Source organism: Xenopus laevis, chromosome 2S, assembly GCF_017654675.1.
Source record: "Xenopus laevis strain J_2021 chromosome 2S, Xenopus_laevis_v10.1, whole genome shotgun sequence".
Taxonomy (NCBI): Eukaryota; Metazoa; Chordata; class Amphibia; order Anura; family Pipidae; genus Xenopus; species Xenopus laevis.
The window spans coordinates 66,477,054-66,501,171 of NC_054374.1; the positions used below are offsets into that span (position 1 = coordinate 66,477,054).

The 24,118-nt window shown below is 36.7% G+C and overlaps 1 protein-coding gene across 1 annotated transcript; it reads right to left on the reverse strand.

Moving 5' to 3' along the window:
* Nucleotides 1–1,484: 1,484 nt before the first annotated feature.
* Nucleotides 1,485–7,864, reverse strand: LOC108708918 (alpha-tectorin). The gene is made up of 6 exons (XM_041583897.1): nt 7,708–7,864; nt 6,298–6,546; nt 4,147–4,306; nt 3,722–3,788; nt 1,893–1,922; nt 1,485–1,776 (listed from the first exon to the last, which is right to left on the reverse strand). Exons 1-6 carry the CDS (start codon nt 7,839–7,841, stop codon nt 1,715–1,717), a joined length of 702 nt encoding a protein of 233 aa, XP_041439831.1. The 5' UTR covers nt 7,842–7,864; the 3' UTR covers nt 1,485–1,714.
* Between the last annotated feature and the right edge of the window lie 16,254 nt (nt 7,865–24,118).

Genomic DNA, 24,118 nt, shown 5'->3' on the forward strand with positions numbered 1-24,118 from the left:
ACACAAAGGAAAATCATATGTGAGTACTGCTAATATGAAGAGATGTATTAGGTTAATGTAACATATGGGTGTTTTAGTTGTTGCAGTTCAGACCAAAAATAATAATAACCACAATAATGCATTAAAACGAATTAAGCAATTTATTTTCATTAAATATCAGCAAAGTGTATCTGGTGGTAGCCAGACTTACAGCAAGAATGCAGCAAAGCAAAAGTGAGTTCTGTCACGTATGGTATTCCCAAACCCAGAACAAACCTCAAGGTCCTGGCCTCAGATCACAGTTCCGCCTACAGCAGCCACCTTTGGCTTTGAGAGGAGCCCTCCGCCAGGGGGGAAGCTTTGGGCAGGCAAGGAAACCGTAACGTATACAGAAGGAACGGGGGACTGAGATTGAAGTGAGTGAGAGTACCAGCCAGACAGTGCAGTACAGAATCAGGAACCAGGAGCGTAGTCAGGATAAACAGGCCAACATAAACAGGTCAACACCAATTGGTAACACTGTATAAAGTCAGGATGCATCAAAGTGGTCAAACAGGCAAGGGTCAGTTCAGGCAGTGTCAAAAAGTTCAAGGCCAAAAAAAGGCAAAGGTCAGGAACAGATAATGAGACACAAATCACACCCAGGAACTATTGAGAATAGACCTTTGTTGTACAATAAGTCAGTGCAGAGTAGGGGGTTTTATAGCCAGACTAATAACTTACACAGATCACCTGTGGCCAGAATGGTAACAAGGCATCAGCCTGAGTCTTTTGTTTCCTTCACGGCAAACTTGTCCACCTCTACTGTACTATAAGGGTAGAATGCACTTGATTACCCTTTTTCACATGCTATCCCATGTTCCCATAATAGGTGTGGGTTGGTCTATATGAGTTGACCTAAAGAATGGTTATACATACAGGAGCCCATTGTTACAACCAGAGGGTCATTTTATTCCTACAGGTGTGTTTCCCATGACTCTGATGTCATTATGGTGGGCAGGCTCTATCACCACCCAGCCTCTCTTTGGCTATTTATATTGAACATTCACACTGCACTGTGTTTCCTTGACAAAGGTTCCTGTGTGGGACCGAAACATTGGATAAATAAACCTTTTTCTTTTTTTTTGACACCTTTGTCTGCTTTTGCTGAAAATCCTGTTAGTGCCATCATTTCGTATCCTGCATCCAAGCATGAGCACCCAGGTTGTGATTATACTCAGGGTGTGCGGCTCATATCCACCTCTCTCTCTCTCTCACTCTCTCTCTATACTGTATATATTTCAATAGGGCAGCACACCACTTCTTTGTATGTATCCCCGGGTGCAAGGTAAAATCATTCCATATGCAATAAATCAGACCAGCAACACCGGGTTTTCTTATTCTTGAATAAGAAAACCCGGTGTTGCTGGTCTGATTTATTGTATATATATATATATATATATATATATATATATATATATATATATATATATATATATATATATATATATGTGTTATAAGTATTATAAAGATAATTAACATATAAATTACCTGCATGGAACAGGAAATTACAACAAAACTAGATAATAAGATAAAGAATCTTATTTACAGATATCTGACAATTTCTTTAGAGGTCAAAATGGTTAAAATGATTTCTGTTCATAATATTGTAGTTGGTGAGGATGAGTTAACTCTAGTCTGGCAAGTTCAGATCTAAAAGTTCAGATGCAGGGCATTGTCTTCAGATGTTTCAGTTTCAGTTTATTTCACAGAAGATAAAAGCCAACATGGTTCCAACAAGCAAAGCAACAGACATAACTAAAAAATAAAAGACAAGAGAACAAACATAGAAATAAAAGATAAATTGTATGGACAAAAAAAATGAAGATTTTAAAGTAAGAAACCAGTTGTGACTAACACTGTGCCTGATTTACCTGTGCAAGAACCAGAACTGCTGGAGCCACCTGAAAAATAGGAGAAAGCATACTTAGGCTCAGAATTTATGCTCTGTATAAATACTATACAATATATACACTTTGGGGCAGATTTACAAAATTCGAGTGAAGAATTTGAATGTAAAAAAATTCGAATTTCGAAGTATTTTTTGGGTACTTCGACCATCGAATTGGTTAAATTCGATCGAATTCGAACGTTTCGAAGTAAAAATCGTTCGACTATTCGACCATTCGATAATCGAAGTACTGTCTCTTTAAAAAATACTTCGACCACCTACTTCGGTAGATAAAACCTACCGAAGTCAATGTTAGCCTATGGGGAAGGTCCCCATAGGCTTGCCTGTGATTTTTTGATCGAAGGATTTTCCTTCGATCGTTGGATTCAAATCCTTCGAACGAAAAATCCTTCGATCGATCGCAGGATTTGCGCAAAATCGTTCGACTTCGATATTCGAAGTCGAACAATTTTAGTTCCCAGTCGAATATCGAGGGTTAATTAACCCTCGATATTCGACTATTGATGAATCGGCCCCATAATATACTGGTAATTCTACCTGGAAATATATTTAAATATGGAAAATGAAAACATGGCTCATGAAAACTTGTGAATTATAATAAAATACCCCTTACTGGAAAATATGAGGATATTAGAAGTAACCTCTGAGTTCCATGACCTCAGCCTTCGACCTCATGCTTTTATATGGTCATGAAACTCCTCAGTGACTTATAATATCCTTTTATTTTACAATTGGGGGTATTATATATATATATATATATATATATATATATATATATATATATATATATATTTAGAGAGAGATTGAGAGAAAGTAGCACTTCTCTCATTTTAATTAACTCAAAATGATGACATAACCATGTTAATAAAAATCTCAAGAACCATTAAAAATGTAAATACGGCTATGGGAACTAAAACAATGACTATAAGCCAACATAAGTGCCAAACCTCACTATGCATTTGCAGCTGTATGAAAACAAAGCCTACCAACAATAGTTGGTAAAACTTAGTTTTAAAAAAAAAATGGAAATGAATAACCCCTCTCCACCCACCCTCCACAAGAGAGGGTTGCACCACTCTACGCATATTATAGGCTTGTCCGTAAGTTGAACATTTTAATTTTTTATATTTTTTCTCTGCTGGCTAACTGCAACACACACTGCTTGTCTTTTTTCTGTTTGGAATGTCCTTGAGTAAGGTCACGTGCTGAGTGATGTACTTTGTTTGCATATACTCTATTTTTAAATTTAAATGGGCAGCTAGTGTTCCTCTTATTTTTATTAATGGTTCTTAGAGATGTTACTTGTCATTTTGCTCATGAAACTTGAGCAAAATAAAATTAAAATAGAGTTCCAAGTTCAAAGTTCCTTAACCTGTATAAGGAATTGGCATGCAGGCAACCAAAACTTGAAAAGCATTTTTTAAATTAATCATGAATGCAACCCAATGTTGACAAAAAGTAAACTGGTTACGCGCATTTCATATAGTTTCCTAAATTTCTTATGAAAGATATTAATGAAATCCTGAAAGAAACCCTATGGTCTTCCAAATCAAAACTCAATATAAAACTGTATGAAGTATATATACCATTGACTCAACAAAATAAAGAAAATACTATTTGTTTCTACAATAATATCTCTGCAGAGAGTCTGACATGTTTTAGGTGGGAAGTTTTTTTTAATTCTTGGAAAAAAAGTTTTGTGGGGAAAAAAAATCGCCAAATATTAAAACAACTGCCAAAAGTGCCAGTGTCATACATCCATTCTATTTCAGGACACAGATTTATAGTTACCTATAAATGTGAAAGGTCCAAGCCCCAGCTGTACTGTGTCTTCAATGGTGGCACGGGTCTTGAAACACTGTCATGACAGAAATTTGTTAAAATAAAGCAAAGCAGACAAAAAAGATGAATTGGTAGAATTCTCCAATAATACTCCAGTTCTATAAGTATCTTATTATTTAACAGAAAATTTAATTATATTGAAGAGTTACACTTTTTTTTAACAACAACAAAAAAATAACCACTAACATTTGTTGTGTGTGTGTGTATATTACTAATTTTATTTAAAGTTATCACCACTCTATTCAGAGCAACCAACAGTATAAAGGAAAAGCCACTACTCTTTTTGTAAATCTAGTAGGATATACAGCACAGAAGAGTAGGTGAAATGTTTTGTGTTAGTAATTAGGCCAGAAGCCTTGCCTTGCCACACTCACCCCACTGCAAGTTCCCGTTGAATTTAAACATAGTCTTGCACCACAGAAAATGTAGACAGTGTCATAACCCTGAAAGGCGAGGGAAACCAAACTGAACCTGACTTCCTTGGTTTTTCCATTGTCGAAGACATTGATATACTGCCCCTGGTCAGTTGAACATCTGTGACAAGAGAAAGATCTCAAGTTAAGTACAGTTAAATATACTAAAGTTTAGTAAGGATTCTTCTCTGTTCTGTCTGCTGGGGTCAAAGTTCAGTCACTGCATTAGAGTTTTAAGCACAAGTTTCTGTTGTGATATAGACCTTTCAGAATATTTGTAGGATTCCCAGAAACAATTATTTTGCCTAATATAATAAAAAAAATATACAGTATTTCCCAAAAGCACACTGCATTACATCTGTACCTCTCTGTCCAACGGCCCGAGATATTTAAATTCTGCTTTGATGATATGCGTGCTTATTTAAACTGCTTAGCAATTTCAGTAACATTGAAGTATTTTAAGTGCCTTCAAAGATCTACAACTTGAATTTGAAAAAGGGTCCTGTATATGGCAGAATCATTGCCATTTTTACTTGTTACTTGTTTACTAGCTTTTGCTTTTTTGTTAGAAACTGAAGATGATAGGGCTCAAAGGACATGCAAATTATTCTGCAGAACCACTATTCTTACAATCTATACAATGCCATGGGTGGAGTTTCCTGCTTCAAACTTTTACCAAACTTTTACCATCTGCTGAGATACAGTGGAGATACAGTGGACTATAGAGGAAGAGCAAAATAGATTGGTTAGTAGATAATTTATTACTGTAGGTGTATTTTAGACATGCAGTGAGATGTACCTTTCACTGAGTGATCTATTCTTTTAAAGTGGACCTGTCACCCAGACACAAAAATCTGTATAATAAAAGTCCTTTTCAAATTAAACATGAAATCCAATTTCTTTCTTTTTTATTAAAGCATTCATAGCTGTTGTAATCTCATTTAAAAATCTCAGCTGTCAATCAAATATTGTCTGCCCCTCCTCTATGCCAGTGGCATAGAGTTGGGGCAGACAATTACTTTCACTTTCCATTCAGCACTTCCTAGATGTCACTGCTCTCCACACATTCCCCTGTTCTCTTTACCGTTTAATTGTGTAGCCAGGGCAAGGAAATGGACATCAGGTCCCCCATTTTGTTGCACAAACAAGATTCTGAGATGATGCAAGACTTGCCTTAATAAAACTGTCCACAAAATGGCTGCTTCCTGCTTGCTATAATTATGCATTCCCAGACTGAAGGAAACAAGATTCAGATAATTTATATAGTGTAATTAAAGTTCATTTTGCTTGACTTATGTGATAAAATAGGATTTGGAATGTTTTTCTTTTGGATGACGGGTCCCCTTTAAGAGACTGCTCATTTAATTTGTATACACTGTCTGACTAAATGGCTCGTTAAATGATACAGGGAAATAAGTATATAACAGTCAAAATACTATTGTGAGGCAAAAATGCTCAAATTGTATCAGACAGACTGTATAAATGGAACTGGCGATCTAAATAAACAGACAAATTATATTTACATTTAAGATGTAGACAATGCTATTTTGAGACAATTTGCAATTTGTCTTTTTTCGTTAACAAGACTTTGTATAACATATTAATAAATTGAGTTCTACAGCATCACATACAGAGATACATTTTAACTTACAAACACTAGAATCATGGTAAAATACAGAGCAGGTGGCAGACAGCACAGGTCCCATCAGGCAGACCCATGCCTGATCCAGACCCAGTGACCTTAAACCCAACCTGGACCCTCTTAAACACTTTTGTCCAGACTCGCTGCACAATTTTTCCTGCAGGGGGTTAACTTCATCATGACCCTGGAACCATGTAAACTGGAAGTAATGTCAGTGTGTACCATGAGTAAAGTCACTCCATGAGGCCGATCAAACAAGTTAGGAAATACTTATTTCCAGAGATGGGAGTGTTCCAGATTGTAGCTTTCACTCTACCCATGGAACCTTGCAGGGTACACACAGACTATCTCCATAGTCAGGGAACCCACCCAATTTGCATGTATGCTGCAACTAACCGACCCTATCAGGACTAGCACAAATAAGCAAAATTTAGCACAGGTTAACAATTAGAGTTGTCCAGAGTTCTTACCCATTTTCAAGCAGCATCACTTTCATAGGGCTTGCGTTATCATTTATAGGGGAAGCAAAGCATGTTTCTACACGTAGAACAAAATCTGGGTCATAGAAATCGGTAGACACTCCAAAATATAGGGTAGAGTCCATTGGAATCTGCTCCTGTTCCTCTTGTTGCAGAGGCTCAGTGTATGAGGGGTTAATATATGCTGCTATGGTTGTTTTTGCTTCACTTGCTGAATTCCCAGTGTTTAGGTTGGCTGAACTGAAAAAATTGAAGATAAAATAGAAAGATTACTTTAAATTGTAACAGTCTACCTAGAATATTAACCCCCAAATGTATTCAATAGTCAATAGACTTGACCATGTGCAGTAACCCATGGCAATTTATAACATGTTGGCTTTTCAACAGGTGCCCAATAAATGCCACCTTCTGATTGGTTGTTATGGGTTACTGCATCCGCGCAAACAGGGAGGCTAATTTTTGAAAAATGTAAACTTGCCAAACTTGAAGGTGCACCTATTAAAAAAAAACTTGAAAAACATTGGTGGGTGAAATGAGTATGGGACTGCCAGAAATCCATATTACCTTTTATAGACCTGCAAATCTTCTCCCAACCACCTGAGCTTTAGCATAATGATACTAAGAGAAATTATATATGTGTGAAACTATTAAGGAATCTGACCGCTTTGTGTGGAGAGATTACATTATGCCATCACTAGTGATGGGCGAATTTATTTGCCAGGCGCGAATTCGCGGCGAATTTGCGCGATTCGCGTCAGGCGAATAAATTCGCCAAACGCCCGCGAAAATTCGCCGAAAAAATTCGGCGGCGTCAAAAATTTTTTCCGAAAAAAGGGCGCCGGCGTCAAAAACGGTCGCCGGCGTCTAAAAACGGGCGCCGGCGTCGAAAAAACGGGCGCTGGCGTCAAAAACGAGACGCCCGCGCCGTTTCGCGAATTTTTCGCCGTTTCGCGAATTTCGCGAATTTTTCGGCGAAGCGAAACGGCGCAAATTCGCCCATCACTAGCCATCACTAGGCACGTACAGATGGTTCTATCAGTACTGTAAAGTATACAGTGTTGAGTAGAGTGAAATGACAACAGAATACCACTAGTGATGGGCGAATTTGCGCAATTTTGACGAAAAATTAGCGAATTTCGTGTGAAATTCACGAAACATCGAAAAATTCGTGAAAAGGCGCCGGCATCTTGTTTTTTACGCCAGCGTCCGTTTTTTTGCCGAAAATGCACCAGCCTCCAAAAAACAGACGCCAGCGTCCATTTTTTTTGACGCTGGTGATTTTTCGTGCCCATTTTGCGAATTTATTGCAAATCGCGCAAATTCGCCTCAAATTCGCCCATCATTAAATACCATTTTTGCTGCATAAGAAAAAACAGAGCAGAATAAGGATTTAATTTGTACCTCATAACTGGTTTGAAGACTGTTAACAGGGAACTTTGCATGTTTAGAGCATATGAGCAAGAGAAATCAAGACTTAAGTTGTTCACTGTCACAATCCCAGAATCAGTAGAAGCCGGAATGAGCAATGTGTTCATGAATGTCACATGACTTGTGTTTCTCTGCACAAAAATAAGAGAACAACATAAAGGCTCTGAAAAATGTGGGGTCCAAAACCATAATATGCAGCTAATATGGAAATAAAATGGTCATATGCTCTCATAAAACAAATTGTACAAGCGCAAATCCCTTCAATTTGAGCTCATACATAAAGAATAATAAACTGGCTTTCAGATTGATACTTTCAATCTTCTTTATCATTGAGAGTAAATTCTCCAAGAAAACAGAAACTGTATGATTAAAGAGAGAAAAAAAAACTAATGTCATGGAGAATCATCTCATCTGCCTTTTAGAATTATGTCCCTGTTAGGCATAGCAGTAGCTGGATCCATCTAATACTGTACATTCATTGGATGTTAGTAGTGATGAGTATTGTCCCATTTCACTTGGCCAAAAAATTCATGCAATGTCAAAGATTCACGAAACATATTGGAGTCAATGAGCGTTTTTTGAGGCATTTATCTTGCTGTGACTTATTCATACCAATGAAGAATGTCACCACTTAAAAGCTGTGAAATTCTATAAAAATTAAGGGGGGAGGTATATCTTAAGCATTTGAGCTTTTTTCTATTTAGTTTATAAAAACAGCAAAAGCCTCATCGTTGGAAGGAATGCTATGATGTAATTTTTGTTTTCAATTTTATACCATTATTGGAAGTGAATCTGTTTCAGTGTTTTGTTAAATATGCAAGTAATCACAGGAAAAGAAATATGTTTGTGGAAATAAAGTCACACTAGTGTTTTGTAATTCTTTTTTTTTTTTTTTTGCAATAGTGGTTCAACTCATTTTTTAACTAAATTTTTAATGGAGGATTCCGTATTGGGAAATATGGATTTAGTGCATCCCTATTAATTATATTTAAGTATGTTATGCGTGAGTTTAGAAGCTTTGTGTCAAATTTCACAGAAATATAATTTACTTTTAGCTATGCTGGAAAATTGGTTCTTGCTTTGTATCTCATCTCACCCAGTGGAATAAAGATCTGTGTATTGGTCTATGTTACCACAATCTGTTGTTTTTTTATTACCCTCAGAATTGTCTCTCTGAATGAGGTATTTCCCTGAGCTATTGTCTATTGACTAAAATACTTTTTTTATTGCTAAGAACTTTTTTCCTCCGCTGCCATTTAATTTCTTTAGAATGATGGTATCTGTATGGAATCACTTACGTGGAAACCTGCTATCCATAAAGTCCCAAATTACAGGAAGCCTGTCTCCCACATTTTTTAAGCAAATAATTGTAATTTTTGAAAATGATTCCCTTTTTCTCCATAGTAATAAAGCAGAAACTTGTACTTGATCCTAACTAAGCTGCATGAATCCATACTGTTATAGAGTATGTGTATATGTATATAGGTGCACTCAGAAAACAATGGAAATACATAGGTGCTGGAACATATATCAAAATCTATAGAGCAAATAATAATATAAGATATATTTATAAAAAAAAAAAAAAAAAAATATATATATATATATATATATATATATATATATATATATATATATATATATATATAGTGAATTTGTTATGAGCATTTTCCAAAAATGTATGGTTTTCTGATGTCAACATTTTTTTTGGGGTGTTATTCAAATATAAAAGGCAGGCAAAGGCAGTAGGTGAATTCATACTTTGGTAACACCAAGGGGCAGATTTATCAAGGGTCGAATTTCGAATTGAAAAAACTTCGAAATTCGAATTCAAAAAGACCAACCGAAATTAAATTTAAGTTTTTTTTGGTCAAATAGGTCAGTTTTCGATCAAATTCGGCCGAATTCGAATTGTACGAATCAAAGGAATATCTAATTCGATTGAATCTGATTCAAAGTTTTCCCCAGAAAAAACTTAAATTTCTCAGTCCACCAATTGACTCCAATTAGGTTCTAGGAGGTCCCCCATAGGCTAAACAGCAATTTGGCAGGTTTTAGATGGCGAATGGTCGAAATTGAATTTTTAAAGAGACAGTACATGATAAATTTCGATATTCTAATTTTCTAATTTTTTTCAAATTTGAATCGAATTTGAACTATTCACTAGTCGAAGTACACATTTCATTTCGAATTTCATTCGAAAATTCACCTCGACCTTAGGTAAATCTGCCCCTAAGCTCATTGAGCATCAACCTGTTCAGAAAACTCTTGGCTTTGAGGCGAGAAATGTGATATAAAATGTTAATGGGGGAATGTAATATGAGTCGTTATCACAAACAAAATTAGCTGACAACTTTACAGACCTCAAGGACTTCCTCGGATTGTATGCTACCAAATGGCAAACATTGGCAGTATATGTAATAAAATTTAGATAAAGCTTTTTTTAAGGAAATATTTCGGGAAACCCAAGAGTAGGTGTTATCGCTAACCTTTGCTTAGCTGTAATGAGTGATGTACTATTCACCAGCAAAAGCTTTTTCATTGCGAGCAGCGCTAAACATTATTAAAAAAAAAACATTTTAAGAAACACTTGAGATTGTAATTACATCCCCCCCCCAAATATTGTAATATTTGTGTTTTGGTTGTTGAAAGACTACATAGAGTATTTACCCACTATTGGAGATATAATTCCTAAAGCATGTACATACCCAGGACACCCTGAAATTATTATATCTCATTTGGCTTGGGAGTGCTTGTACATGTGAAGAATACATGGAGTTTTTTTTTTGGAAGGGTGGAAAATATCTTTGCTTACCTTACTCTACTTTTGCCCCCTTGACCTCTATATTTGGTGTGATGATAAACAACACCATAAATACTTTTTCATTTTGTTGATATAATGTAATCCACTTAGTTTTAAGGATAGATAAATACATGTTTTTACTCACCACTATATTGTTTCCACATTCACCAATTTTGCATGGCACTGTTAATGAGTAAACACGCTGCCCTTGCACAATGTCCTCAACAGCTTTGGTACAGTTGGACTGCAACAGGCTTGATGCTGATGGTTTGTAGTTTAAGAATTCCAGTAAGTTCTTACTTACAGACACTATCATATTGGAGCCTCTGCACTCAATTCGTCTGGTTAAATTTGTAAGTTCTTCAATGATAAACGTTAATCTTATTAATGAACATTCCATAACCCTTGTTTGGTGGATTTTAATAATTGGAGCTTTGTAGTATGTACTTACTATAGTTATGTGATCTGTAGAAAGTCTCATTGGCACTACAGGTAGGTGTGTGGCTCACATACTTACAAACCTCATCTGACAAACAGGAGGAGAGGCAGTGAGGAGCCACTGTGAAAAAAAGATATATGATATATGATGTAGAAATGCAAATATGAAGCAAATTTTTAATTTCTGTGAAATCACATTAAAGTTCCTCCATTTCTAAGTATTTTCAAACCATGAATATTATTTTTTTTTGAGATTCAGAGGTTCATCCATTTGGAATACAGTATTTTCCTTTGCAAACTCTTATCTCATGTTTCCTTTCACCTTATTTAAAAAATTATAGTTTACTTGAGTTTGATCATCCGCTCATATTTTATTTATTAATGTGCTCTACTGCAATTTTTCTTTTTACAGATACATCTGGCCTTTATCTTGTATCTCAATCATCCGTACCTATGCAACAGGCCAACTGCGGATGCCAAGAAAGATCTGGTAAACAGCATGCTGAAGAATTCATCAAACAGGTATTGATTTCAGGAACACAGAGAGTAGAATTTTTGCAAATGCACCCACTGTCAACAGAGCAGACTCCATCACATGTGGAACAGGATGGGGAATCTTTACCCTCTGAAAGATGCAAAAAAAAAAAAAAAGTGTCAATTATATAAAATGATTTGGAGTTATGTTACAACATTGAGGGTAGTCTCACATAATGGCAAATCAGCCAATCAAAAAGGACAAGGGGACAATGTGGGTTGTTAAATGAAGAGACTTGTGTAGCAGAAATGGTCAAACAGCTGTCTGATCCAATATATGTCCATTAAGGGTGGGCCAACGAACAGTTTGAGCCTAATTACAAGCACAATTTGCAGAAGGTTATAGATACTTAACTAATTATACAAAAAGTGTTGAAGATATGTTCATGATATTTTTGATTTAACTAGAGTCTAAAGCCACCCCACTGAAAGTTCAATTGTCTCTAGAAGATATATAGACCAGTACCTGCTATTATTTTCATTTGTAAAACCTACTTGGAATTGGACCTACTTTGGATTTGGACAAAATCCTAGTAGGTAACACTGCTAAGCTAGTAGTCATATAGAATCTAGAGGAAATGCTTTCAATATATACAACTTTTCAAATTCTAATGAAAAAAAATTTGCAACTAAAAATGGCTGAACTTGTATAAAACAATTCAAGATTCCATTTTTTTTAAACAGTCACTTTTCTTCTTATGAATGGCTATAATGGATGAATTGATTTCAGGAGTGGGCAACCAGGTCAGCCCCCCCCCCCCCATTGCACACTCATGCAAATGTGAGCATGCACACGTAGTGATGAGCAGAGTTGAGGAGAGCCAGCTTCAGCAAGAAATCCCAATTATGGGTAGACAGAAGGCTTTTTAAGAGGTACCTGCCCAGCGCCCCCCAATCATTGCGCCCTAGGCAGGTGCCTCTTCTGCCTACCCCAGTCTTATTTTCGGCCCTGATTGATTTTGATTAATTGGAATAACCATTAATAAATGTTTTTGAGGGAATCTGTTATTATGTATTTATTAGACATTTGGGGGCCGATGCATCAATTAACCCTCGATACTCGACTGGGGAATGAAAATCCTTCGACTTCGAATATGGAAGTCGAAGGATTTTGCGCAAAAAGTTCGATCGAAAGAATAATCCATCAATCGACCGATTAAATCCTTCGAAACGAACGATTCAAAGGATTTTAATCCAAAAATCGAAGGATTATCTTTCGACCAAAAAACGTAGCCAAGCCTATGGAGAGCTTCCCCATAGGCTAACATTGGGTTCGGTAGCTTTTAGGTGGCGAACTAGGGGGTCGAAGTTTTTTCTTAAAGAGACAGTACTTCGACTATCGAATGGTCGAATAGTCGAACGATTTTTAGTTCGAATCCTTCGATTCAAAGTCGTAGTCGAAGGTCGAAGTAGCCCATTCGATGGTCGAAGTACCCCAAAATTCGAAGTATTTTTTACTTCGAATCCTTCACTTGAGCTTGGTGAATTGGCCCCTTGGTGTTTTCATTGTTAAACTGCTGAAAACAAAGTTGCACTTGTGGTGAGTTCTTATTGTTTTCACACCTGTGATTTATATGCATTTACATATCATTGTTTAAGTTTCCAGAAAAACAGGTGTCCCATTCTAAATTGTAACAATTATTGTACCTCAATTTTTTGCTAAATTATGATAATGTTACCATGGTGTCATGGTAATGCATGAAACTCACTTCATACTTAAATGTCATGTACTTCTGTGGTTTCTATTTATTTTAAATAAAATGCACTAAACCTTTCAGTTGGCATACACAAGAAATCCAAATTACTTATAAAACATGTCAAGGTCATGCCCTGGGCTGCCCAATCATGGACTATACCAGGTGCTAAGCAGGTCCTGACCAAATCAACATCCCATTCGCTTATGTAGGTACAAATCCTGCCAGGTTCCCAAACAATAACTGATTATGGCTTGTTAAGAAATCTGTTGGGTCTAAATGAAATTTTTGCATTGCCTTGTGTTTGCAGCCAGCAGTTGATTGGACATTGGGTCATTGGGACTGAATTGGCTTAACCAATCATAATCAAAAGAATGCCTTTTTGTCTAAACAGGAATCAGAAATAACTACCGTAATCAATATACAACCACATTAAACTTTCCCTTCTATATTCAGCTTAAATATAACTAGTTGGTATCACAGAATAGATTATTTCAGAAAAGTGAGTTCTAAATGCAACTATTGCAGATTGTTATGCTGGAAAACTTGCTATAATGTAACAGACACTCACCTGTATAAACAGAAAATATATACATTTTTTTGTAAAACTTACCATAGCATGACGGATCAGAACCTGTAGAAAGAGAAAATAAACAATGCTTATAGCAATTTAACATAGCCAATGAATCATAAACTCAGTGTTCCTGTAATAGTAACAGTCTTTAATATCAGAGATCAGTTATATTAAAGGAAAACTATACCCCCCAAACAATGTAGCTCTCTATAAAAATATATTGCATAAAACAGCTCATATGTAAAACCCTGCTTCATGTAAACAAACCATTTTCATAATAATATACTTTTCTAGTAGTATGTGCCATTGGGTAATCATAAATAGAAAATTGCCATTTTAAAAAAAATAAGGGCCGTCCCTGGGATCGTACGATTCACTGTGCACACAAACAAATCAAACAAACTATACGTCTTAGGTCACACGAGCCAATTAAAAGACAGAGTTGTGTCTTTTGCTTCCACACACATTTACAGTTAGAGTTGTAGTATTTCTGGTCAGGTGATCTCTGAGGCAGCACACAGACCATCACGAAATGGTGGTTCAAGGCAAGAGATGTAAAAGGGCAATATTTACTTAAATATATATTCCAGTTTGGTAAGATTCTTTAATATGCCACTGAATATGATATCAACTATCTGTTGGTTAAGTGTTCATTTTGGGGATATAATTTTCCTTTAAGGACACTTGAGTGCTTTGTTAATAAACAGATGCATAACACCTAATCCTTTACTTGAATGGAACAGGTGGGGCACAGCTGGGGTGGATGACATCAAAGGCAGGGCGAGTGAAGTCAGGGAAGCAGCAGGTGACATTTTAAGGCGGGTCTATGATGTCAAGTGGAGGGGTTAATGCACATTAACTTCAAAGTCCTGTCTGGATTTCCAAATTTAGAAACTGGACTGTCTGGGTGAAAAACAGACAAGTGGCAGACCCCTTTAAAAATACAGAAAACATAAAAACACTCACCATCACAAGAACAAAACCCCTCATCTCTGCATGAATGTGATTCACAGAACCATGGGTGTGGGTTTATAAACACTGCTGCCCCTTTCCAGTGTAGCAGTAAAGGGTCCATGATTACCAGAAAGATGCACTTAATAGTATTAAAAATTAAAAAAGAATTGTAATAAAAATGTAGCATCTTAGATTTAGTCAAATACCTACTGTTTTGTGATCTCACAAAATGAACAGATCTTTAAATGTATGGCCAGCTTAACTCCAATGCAAGCCTCATAGATCCATGACAGGCTTGCTCTACGTAACACAGACAGGTTGACCATGTAAAGCTCCAGATTATTTGACTCTCAGCCGTAAGCAATCTTTAACGTCTTGCATACTCAGGAAGATGAGCCTACCCATATGAGTTTGCCCATACTTTTTTTTTACACTTGTTAATACAAATCATAATTATATATAAAATCAGCTGTGTGTCGGCACTCCAACCTGATCAGTTGGGTGCAGGAGTAAATTAAGTGTAGAATTCGCATTTCATATCATCAAAAAAATGTTTATTCTCAATGACTGTGCATTCCAACAGTGATTGAGATTTAAGTTATATTGTTTTGATGATATGGAGTGCAGATCCTTCTATCAATATATATATATATATATATATATGTGTGTGTGTGTGTATATATATGTATATATACATATACTGTATATGTCGTGATTACTTTTCAAACATCCAAACTTTCAAACTCACAAGTTCCATACCTGAACCCACTAACAAAGCCAGTAACACTGCAGTGCCCAGCAGCCACATCTCTAGGTGAAGTGAGTCTGGTACAACCGAAGTGACAGAACTTCTAGGACATTACATGATGGGAGGGGCCTGAGAATTTTAAAGCCTGTCACTTTGACTTTTTATTTGACATTTTGAAATGGAGCATTTTTCTTCACATTATTTCCGTGAAAGCAGGGTTGTGCATTATGTAACACATGTATAGATCACTGGTGTCTGCAAAAAAAATTTCAGTGGGGGCAAGACATCATCTAGGCTAAGCCTGTATAAAATAACTAGGTGCCAAATTTGTAGTAAATTTATTGGCAAAGCTCATAAAGTCACTCACAAATCCAATTTATTTCCTTTGATTCAGTAGCCACAGATAACCATGGCCCACCCCACAGTATTAGCACTTAAAATAAATAATGCGCATATTAACCCCAACCCTTCCTTGCAATTTAGGGTTTGGATTTGGTTCAGTATGGTACTGAATATTTTTGTGAAAGATTCAGGATTTGGCCTAATCCCAAACCAATTAAATAATAAAGAGCGGCACAATTTCACATGGGTGGTGTGACGTGCTCTGATATCACTCTTTGCTAATTATGAGCTATATGAGATTGTGGGAGCAATGTTAAAGTTGTTGCTATGCCAGTGGTCAAAAAGCTGGGTTACATAATATATGATTGACAGCTGAAATCTATAAATGTAACAGACAGAGTTTTAAAAAAGCAATTTGGGTTTCATGTTTAATTTATAAAGGAATTTCATGATTTTTATCTAAATTTGACTGATCACCTTTAAATATTTGTACAGGAATGGGACTTATTATCCAAAATGCTCGGGCTCGCCATACCTTAAGTCTACTAAAAATCATAAACCTATTAATTAAACTGAATAGGATTGCATTGTCTCCAATAAGAATTAATCTTAGTTAAGATCAAGTACAAGGTACTGTTTTACTGAGAAAAAGTACATAACTTTAAACATTTTAATTATTTGATTGAAATGAAGTCTAAGGGGGAAATGTAATAGAATTCACAAAGAGAACAGATTTGCCCACCAATATAAGTTTGCCCATACTTTTTTTTTACTATTGTTAATACAAATCATAATAACAACTGATAATTCAAACAAAAAGATATTAGGAAACATTTATTTGAATGTAACTGTATGTCATCCTCCCACTTCTTTGCAACCTTTTTATAAACCTCAAGATTTATGAACATAAAAAAGGTTCTAATACTTACCCACTTATATGGCCAAAGCCTTCTCCAGCCCAGCATTACTTATCCGAGCTAACACTGTGACATAGCTAAAGGCTCCTCTGCAGTTTTGTCAGTCATGCTGGGCTGATGGCAGCGTGATCCTTCTACACAAGTGATCCCCAACCAGTGGCTCGTGAGCAACATGTTGCTTACCAACCCCTTGGATGTTGTTCTCAGTGGCCTGGGGCAAGTTTTGGTTGCATAAAAACATGTGTACTGCTAAACAGATCATCCTGTAGACTGCCAGTCCACATAGGGTCTACCAATAGTCAATCACAGCCCATAATTGGTACCCCCAGGACATTTTGCATGCTTGTGTTGCTCTCCATCTTTTTTTTACATTTGAATGTGGCTCACATGTTAAAAAAAGTTGGGGATCCCTGTTCTACAGGGTAATTACAACTGAAAACAGTACTCCAGCCTATGGAACACACCACCTCCAGCCCAGCTTGACTAACACAACTGTAGAGGACTCTTTAGCTATGTTGGAGGGTAATCAGCTGTAATATGTAATCAGCTGTGTGATCGGCACTCCAACTTGATTAGTTGGGTGCAGGAGTAAATTAAGTTTAGAATCCGTTTTCCGTATCATCAAAAAAATATTTGTTTATTCTCAATGACTGTGCATTCCAACAGTGATTGTGAATAAAGTTATATTTTTATGATGATACGGAGTGCGGATCCTTCTATCAATATATAGAAGCTCCATACCTGAACCCACTAACAAAGCCAGTAACACTGCAGTGCCCAACAGCCACATCTCTAGGTGAAGTGAGTCTGGTACAACCGAAGTGACAGAACTTCTAGGACATTACATGATGGGAGGGGCCTGAGAATTTTAAAGCCTGTCACTTTGACTTTTTATTTGACATTTTGACATGGAGCATTTTTCTTCACATTATTTCCGTGAAAGCAAGGTTGTGAATTATGTAACACATGTATAGATCACTGGTGTCTGCAAAAAAAAATTCAGTGGGGGGCAAGCCATCAATCAAAAACAACCTAAGCCTGTATAAAATAACTAGGTGCCAAGTTTGTAGTAACTTTATTGGCAAAGCTCATAAAGTCACTCAGAATCCAATTTACTTCCTTTGATTCAGAAGCCACAAATAACCATGGCCCACCCCACAGTATTAGCACTTAAAATAAACAATGGTCATATTAACCTCAACCCTTCCTTGCAATTTAGAGTTTGGTTTTGGTTCAGTATGCGTCCGAATATTTTTGTGAAAGATTCAGGATTTGACCTAATCCCAGACCAATAAAAATGAATAAAGAGTGGCACAATTTCACACTGGTGGTGTGACGTGCTCACATTTATATGCTATATGAGATTGTGGGAGCAATGTTAAAGTTGTTGCTATGCCAGTGGTCAAAAAGCTGGGTTACATAATATATGATTGACAGCTGAAATCTATTAATGTAACAGACACAGTTTTAAAAAAAGCAATTTGGGTTTCATGTTTAATTTATAAAGGAATTTCATGATTTTTATCTAAATTTGACTGATCACCTTTAAATATTTGTACAGGAATGGGACTTATTAACCAAAATGCTCGGGCTCTCCATACCTTAAGTCTACTAAAAATCATAAACTTATTAATTAAACTGAATAGTATTGCATTGCCTCCAATAAGAATTAATCTTAGTTAAGATCAAGTACAAGGTACTGTTTTACTGAGAAAAAGTACATACGTAATTTTAAACATTTTAATTGTTTGATTGAAATGAAGTCTAAGGGGGAAATGTAAAATAAACATAAAAATGTGCATGTCACAATGTAATATTCTTCATTAGAATATTTATTGTATTGCCAATCTTAATAGCGCATTATGAACCTTTAACACCTGCTTGAAGTGGTGTAAACTTTTGAAGCAAACATAACAATGTTACCATTAAGAAGTTTTATTACATACACTTCGCACTATCGCAAACTAAAAAAATTCACAATTGCTAGCCTACTGTCGTGTGAAGGGCAAAATGTTGGCAAAGGCTAAATTGTTCACTTTGCAAACATTTATTCGCATTGCAAATGACTTTTGCATTCCCCCATAAGGGAGACAGGCTTCCTGTAATTTGGAGCTTTCTGGTTAACGGGTTTCAAGTTATTTGGTCCAATACCTGTACTGTCATCCACTTGAATAAAAATGTTGAATGTAAAATTTGCTGAAAATATATATAAAAATTATGTTCATTATGCATTTCAAGGTTAATTAAATGCAATGAATATAAAGCATCCATTTCTTAGCATCATTTATTTGTATCAACATATTTCAGTGCTTTACTGTACATAGATTAAATAGCATTATCATCATGCCCTGCTCTAGTACTCAGTAATATCGTCTTGCTGTTTCTTTTATAATTATCCATAATAAATTTACTTTTCTCTAAGGGGGTCCAGGAGAATGAGAATAAAGTAAGGTATTTTGGCCTTAGCAGTTTGGAGATTGTTTCCAACTCTACATAAGGCAGTCTCAGTGGAGTGCGCAGGTCAAAAGCTGGACGTCATAGGGTCAAGCAGATAAGTGGTGCAGAGAAAGTTAATAAATGGGAAAAGACAAGACATTCCAGAAGTTTAGAGGCTAGCGGTAAGAGAGAGACAGGGCAGTAGTTAGACAAACATGATGGGTCCAGTGCAGTGCCGGCCAAGCTGACCGAGATTCCAAAGCAAACCGGCCGGCCAGCCAGATCCCTCAGAACGTGTCTCAGCATGAGTGCTTCTGAACGAAAGCACGCATGAATGCAATCTGCGCGAGCATGCACAGTAGCATATGGGAAGTCAGAGGAATGAGGGGAGAGAGTCGGATGGGAAAACCTCGGATGGGAGAGGAGAATTTGGATTGGAGGGGAGGGAGAGCCACAGAGGGGAGGAAGGAGAGCAGCACAGGGACTAGAGGTAGGCAGAAGATGCCTGGCACCCCCTGTTGATGTGCCCTATTCAGGTGCCTCTTCTGCCTCTACCCCTAGTTCCCTGCCCTGCCTGGTCCAGTGTAGCTTTTTTCAGAATATATGAAAATCCTCAAAAAACACCTTTGTTTTACTTTCAGCTTGCAAAAGGTAATTTTAAATAGTCTGAACCAAAATATGGGACTTCCAATTTTTACCACACCTGGGAAAGTACTGCCTCCAGGCAAGATTCTCATCTTGCCTCACAACAAAAATGGACATGTATCACGTTGAACTTTGACTATACCTTCCAATGGTCTTAATTTCTGCAAAATCTCCACGAATTACAGGCAAGATTTTTGGCAGATCACAGATGATTGTGTCCGGCCTTGAAATGTCCCTCTATTAATTTTGGAATGTAATGAATTTATTACATTGATTATTATTAGATAATTAGCTGAAATGTATTTACATTTAGGTCCAAGTGATTATTAGGTCTGAAATGAATCATGGAGTCTCCCTGACAAAGCCATTCCTAACTTGCAAACTAGCCTTGCAGTGCTTTGAACATACCCCCCAGTGGTTCCAGTGGAAGGCCAAATCACATACCACAAAAAAGGGTAGAAATTGACAGAAAGTCGATGTTTTGGTTGGATCAGTAAATTGTATATGGTCAGTTGAAGACCCAAATTGTGCTCTTTTTATATTCAAATGTTGGAAGGTATACCATGACCGCCTGAGCAAATTATCCATTTTGTTGTTTTTTTTATGCTCTAGCCCTGAAATGGGTTAGACCAAGCGCTGGTGATTTCATTCCTTGTTTAATGTACACCAATATCTAGACTTTTAATTACCCTTTTTGTAATTTTCCCCGAAATGATGCCTACTAAAGTGCCTTCATCTTCTGTTTGATGTTGCATTTTACAAGTATGTATATACGTATATGTATGCTATATGCAGTGTCGGACTGAGGGGCCCACCGGGACTTTTGTCAAGGGCCCCCCTTGCTGAGCCGCACTTTACCGTGCAGTGCGCTCCTTTCCTTCTGTGCGGTGCTGGTGCGCATGCGCAGACGGTGCGGTGCTGGCGCGCATGCGCAGACGGCACGGCACTCCGGCTTTTTTTTTATTTTAAATAACACGATTGGGGGTCTGGCCCGGCGGGGGCCCATGACGGGTCGGGGCCCACCGGGTTTTTTCCCGGTTTCCCGCCGGGCCAGTCCGACCCTGGCTATATGAATATATAAATATAAACTTACAATTTAAGGGGGGTTATTTACTTAAATGTCTCACTATTTAATTAAAACCGATTTGAACAAATACCCATGCACATTTTTACCTTATTTATCAATACGGTAAGTTTACTGGAAAAATCTTGCCTGGGAAAAGACTCATGAAAAAGATTCTAATGGTATGATTTTTTTGGATTTGACGCCCTAAAATTCAGATTTTTTTGGATTATTGCCCAAAAGCCACAAATTAATCAGATTATTGTATGAAACCCAGCGCAGATCAGGATATCTTCCAATTATAAATGGGAAATCTGCCATTGACATGACCTCTGCAGGTTTGAGATGGAGTACTTTTTTATTCTGACTTTTATCTGCATTGGGGTTTAATAAATCACGGAAAATACGATTTTTTTTTCTATGAAAAAATAGTGTTTTTCCCCTTAGTGTGAAATATGCAATGAAGCATTGTTATATAATGTATTTATACAGCACATAAACCCCCATAGGTAATTAAAGGTGCTAAGTGTACCCCGTAGCAGTAACCTATAGCAAAAAGATGTTTGCTTTTAATCAGGTGACCAGCAAATGCCACCTGCTGATATGTTGCTGTGGGTTACTGCTCCTGGGAAACTTTTTGCCTTTTTTTACATAACCAAAAAAGTATTTAAAAACTGCATTTAAAGTCACAGAGCAGTTAAATGGCCGCTTACTGTATAATGGTTTAATGTAGACATGCACTGTTGAAATGTCACATTTACTAACATCTTGCTTAAAACAGTGTACAAATCAATCCACGTCCTAGAATGACATTACTATTCCATACCTCCCAACTGTCCCATTTTCAGGAGGACAGTCCCTCTTTTGACAGCTCAGCCCGCAGACCCGTGTTTGTACTGGAAAGTCCCGATTTTCTCTGCACTGAACAGCTAAAAAAAGAAACAATGTTTCTAACTTAATTGGCTTTTGGCAGAGAGCCCAGAACTGCCAGGAGGTTCAGATAAGATACTTTTGTAACAATTTTGAGATAAGGAAATAAGTAATTGTTACAAGATAAGATAACAGGTCCCTTGGGAGAAGATAAGGTCCCCATAGACGCAAAGACCTTTTGTTGGTGAACGATCGATTGCAGTGCAATCCGACCAATCCATCAAATTATCGTGAAGTTAGTGGGAATCGAACGATTGTGCATCTTATGATTTTTCGTCCGACATCTGTCAGAATATTGATTGGCCAGGTTAAAAAATATTTATTCGTCCCAGTGCAATCTATCTGTGTTTGCAGGGCCAAGCAGGCAGCTGCCCTCGGTTTTCCTGGCAATATCGCCTGCAATGGTCTTTTTAGTTGATGGACAAATCATACTTTTAAACGATCGTTTCGAGATAATCTTGGTCCCACAATAACGAAAAAATCTTTTAAAAATCTTTACATCTATGGCCAGCTTAAGACTCACAGTTTAAAGGGCAATTCACCTTCATTAGCAAAACTGCAATAACTGAAAAAAAAACATAGAAATATGTTCAAACTTTCATAACCTGCTAAATTTTGTAAAATAAACATGGTAGTTAGGGGGTGTGGCCACAACAATGGGCAGGTATGCTATTCTCCTAGTTTTCTGCTGGCCTTTTTAAGTTTCTTAATGTATTTTGTTAATGTTTAAATTATGTTTACAATTAGCTATGCATATTATCTTTTATTACTGCTGAATGTCGTAGAAAAACATTTCACTTTATTACAGAGTTTAATGGAGACTCAACACAATACCATGCTATTAATCTATAGTTTTAATAACTACTAGGACAGCAAATTACATAATATAGCTATGTGAAATTTGTCTGAGAGAAATAATTATGCTACCAGCATTCTTCCTCTGACCTAAATCTGTCAAGTATTAAATAAGAAGCTTTCCGTGTCTGCTAACTAGAAGAGAAAACAAAAATTCAGACCAATTTTGTTTCTCACAAGCCAAATACTCAACATTTTTAACATTTAAAATTTTTAAAGGTGATGTTCACCTTTATAACATTTTTTTTTCAAATAAATAGATATGGCTATTAAAACAATTTGGTATAATTCTTAAAAAATTGATTGTTTTCAATATATCTATCTGGAACACGGATCTGTATGGATCCGTGGGTCTCTTCTGTCTAGTAGTAGTTAAAGACACTATTAAGTTCAGAAACCGCAGGGGGAGGCACATTTATCAATGGTCGAAATTCAGGTTCATGGATCAACCTGAAAATTCATATCGAATTCAAATCAATTTGAGTTTTAAAAACCAGATTCAAGTTTTTTCTCCGAAAAAAACTTGAATGTCAGGAAGGCTGCAAACAACTCCAAATTGATCCCAGGTTGTCTTCAATTGACTTAAACAGCAATTCGGCAGGTTTTAGGTGGCGAATAGTCAAATTTGAGTTCTTAAAGTCCAGTGTATTATAAATCTATAAAATCTAATTCGAATCTTTAAAAAAATTCAAATGAATTTTAACAATTCCCTAGTCGAATTTGACAGTTTTGCCCATTAAAAAACTCAAAAATTCTAATTTGAAATTCAAATTTTCACTTTGACTTTTGATAAATCTGCCCCCTAATGTGAAGGAAATAAGCCCCCACACACTATGGGATATACTTATCAAAGAGTGAAGTTAAAGATTGCCACAGTCAAAAACCAAACGCACGCTCAGCCTGCGCCGCGCCTGGACAGTCTGGCCCAGCTCTGATAAATATACCCCTATGTCTTATAAAAAAAGAACTGCTTTACTAAACAAAACGGCTAATGACAAATAATCCTAACAATACAATGCTAAATCTATTACATTGTAAAACAGTTAAACACTTATTCCTAGCTTTGTTTAGGAGGTGAAGTTTTAGCTACAGTCTTTGCAAGGAAGTAGAATCTCTGAGCCCTGGTTACTCTTGGCCACCTTCTATGCAAGATCACTTGTCCATGCACTTTCTAAGTCCTCTGTCAGATTCCACTGTTTAATACTGTGCAAGCTCATTTATTGAGTATCCTGAACCAATCAAACTTCACAACCTAAGCCAGCTAACTCCACTTGTACATGGGACCTATTAGAACAAACGGATGATCCCTGTATTTTTCCTATGATCCTAGTGTAAACTACCCCACTCAGATAGTGGGAGAAAAGTTGCTATAACAGGTGTGGGTACTATTGTGTTGGGTGTATAGATGCCCAGTGACTTTTGTTTACTGTAGTCATGCAGCCAATAGCTTTTGT

Excerpts from the sequence above, each read along its gene's own strand:
- LOC108708918 (XM_041583897.1), bottom strand. The coding sequence starts at position 7,841 with ATGAACACATTGCTCATTCCGGCTTCTACTGATTCTGGGATTGTGACA. Across the intron at positions 6,547-7,707 it reads GTCTTCAAACCAGTTATGAG|TTCAGCCAACCTAAACACTG; the intron begins GTACAAATTAAA and ends CAATTTTTTCAG. Across the intron at positions 1,923-3,721 it reads TGGACCTTTCACATTTATAG|GTGGCTCCAGCAGTTCTGGT; the intron begins GTAACTATAAAT and ends CCTATTTTTCAG.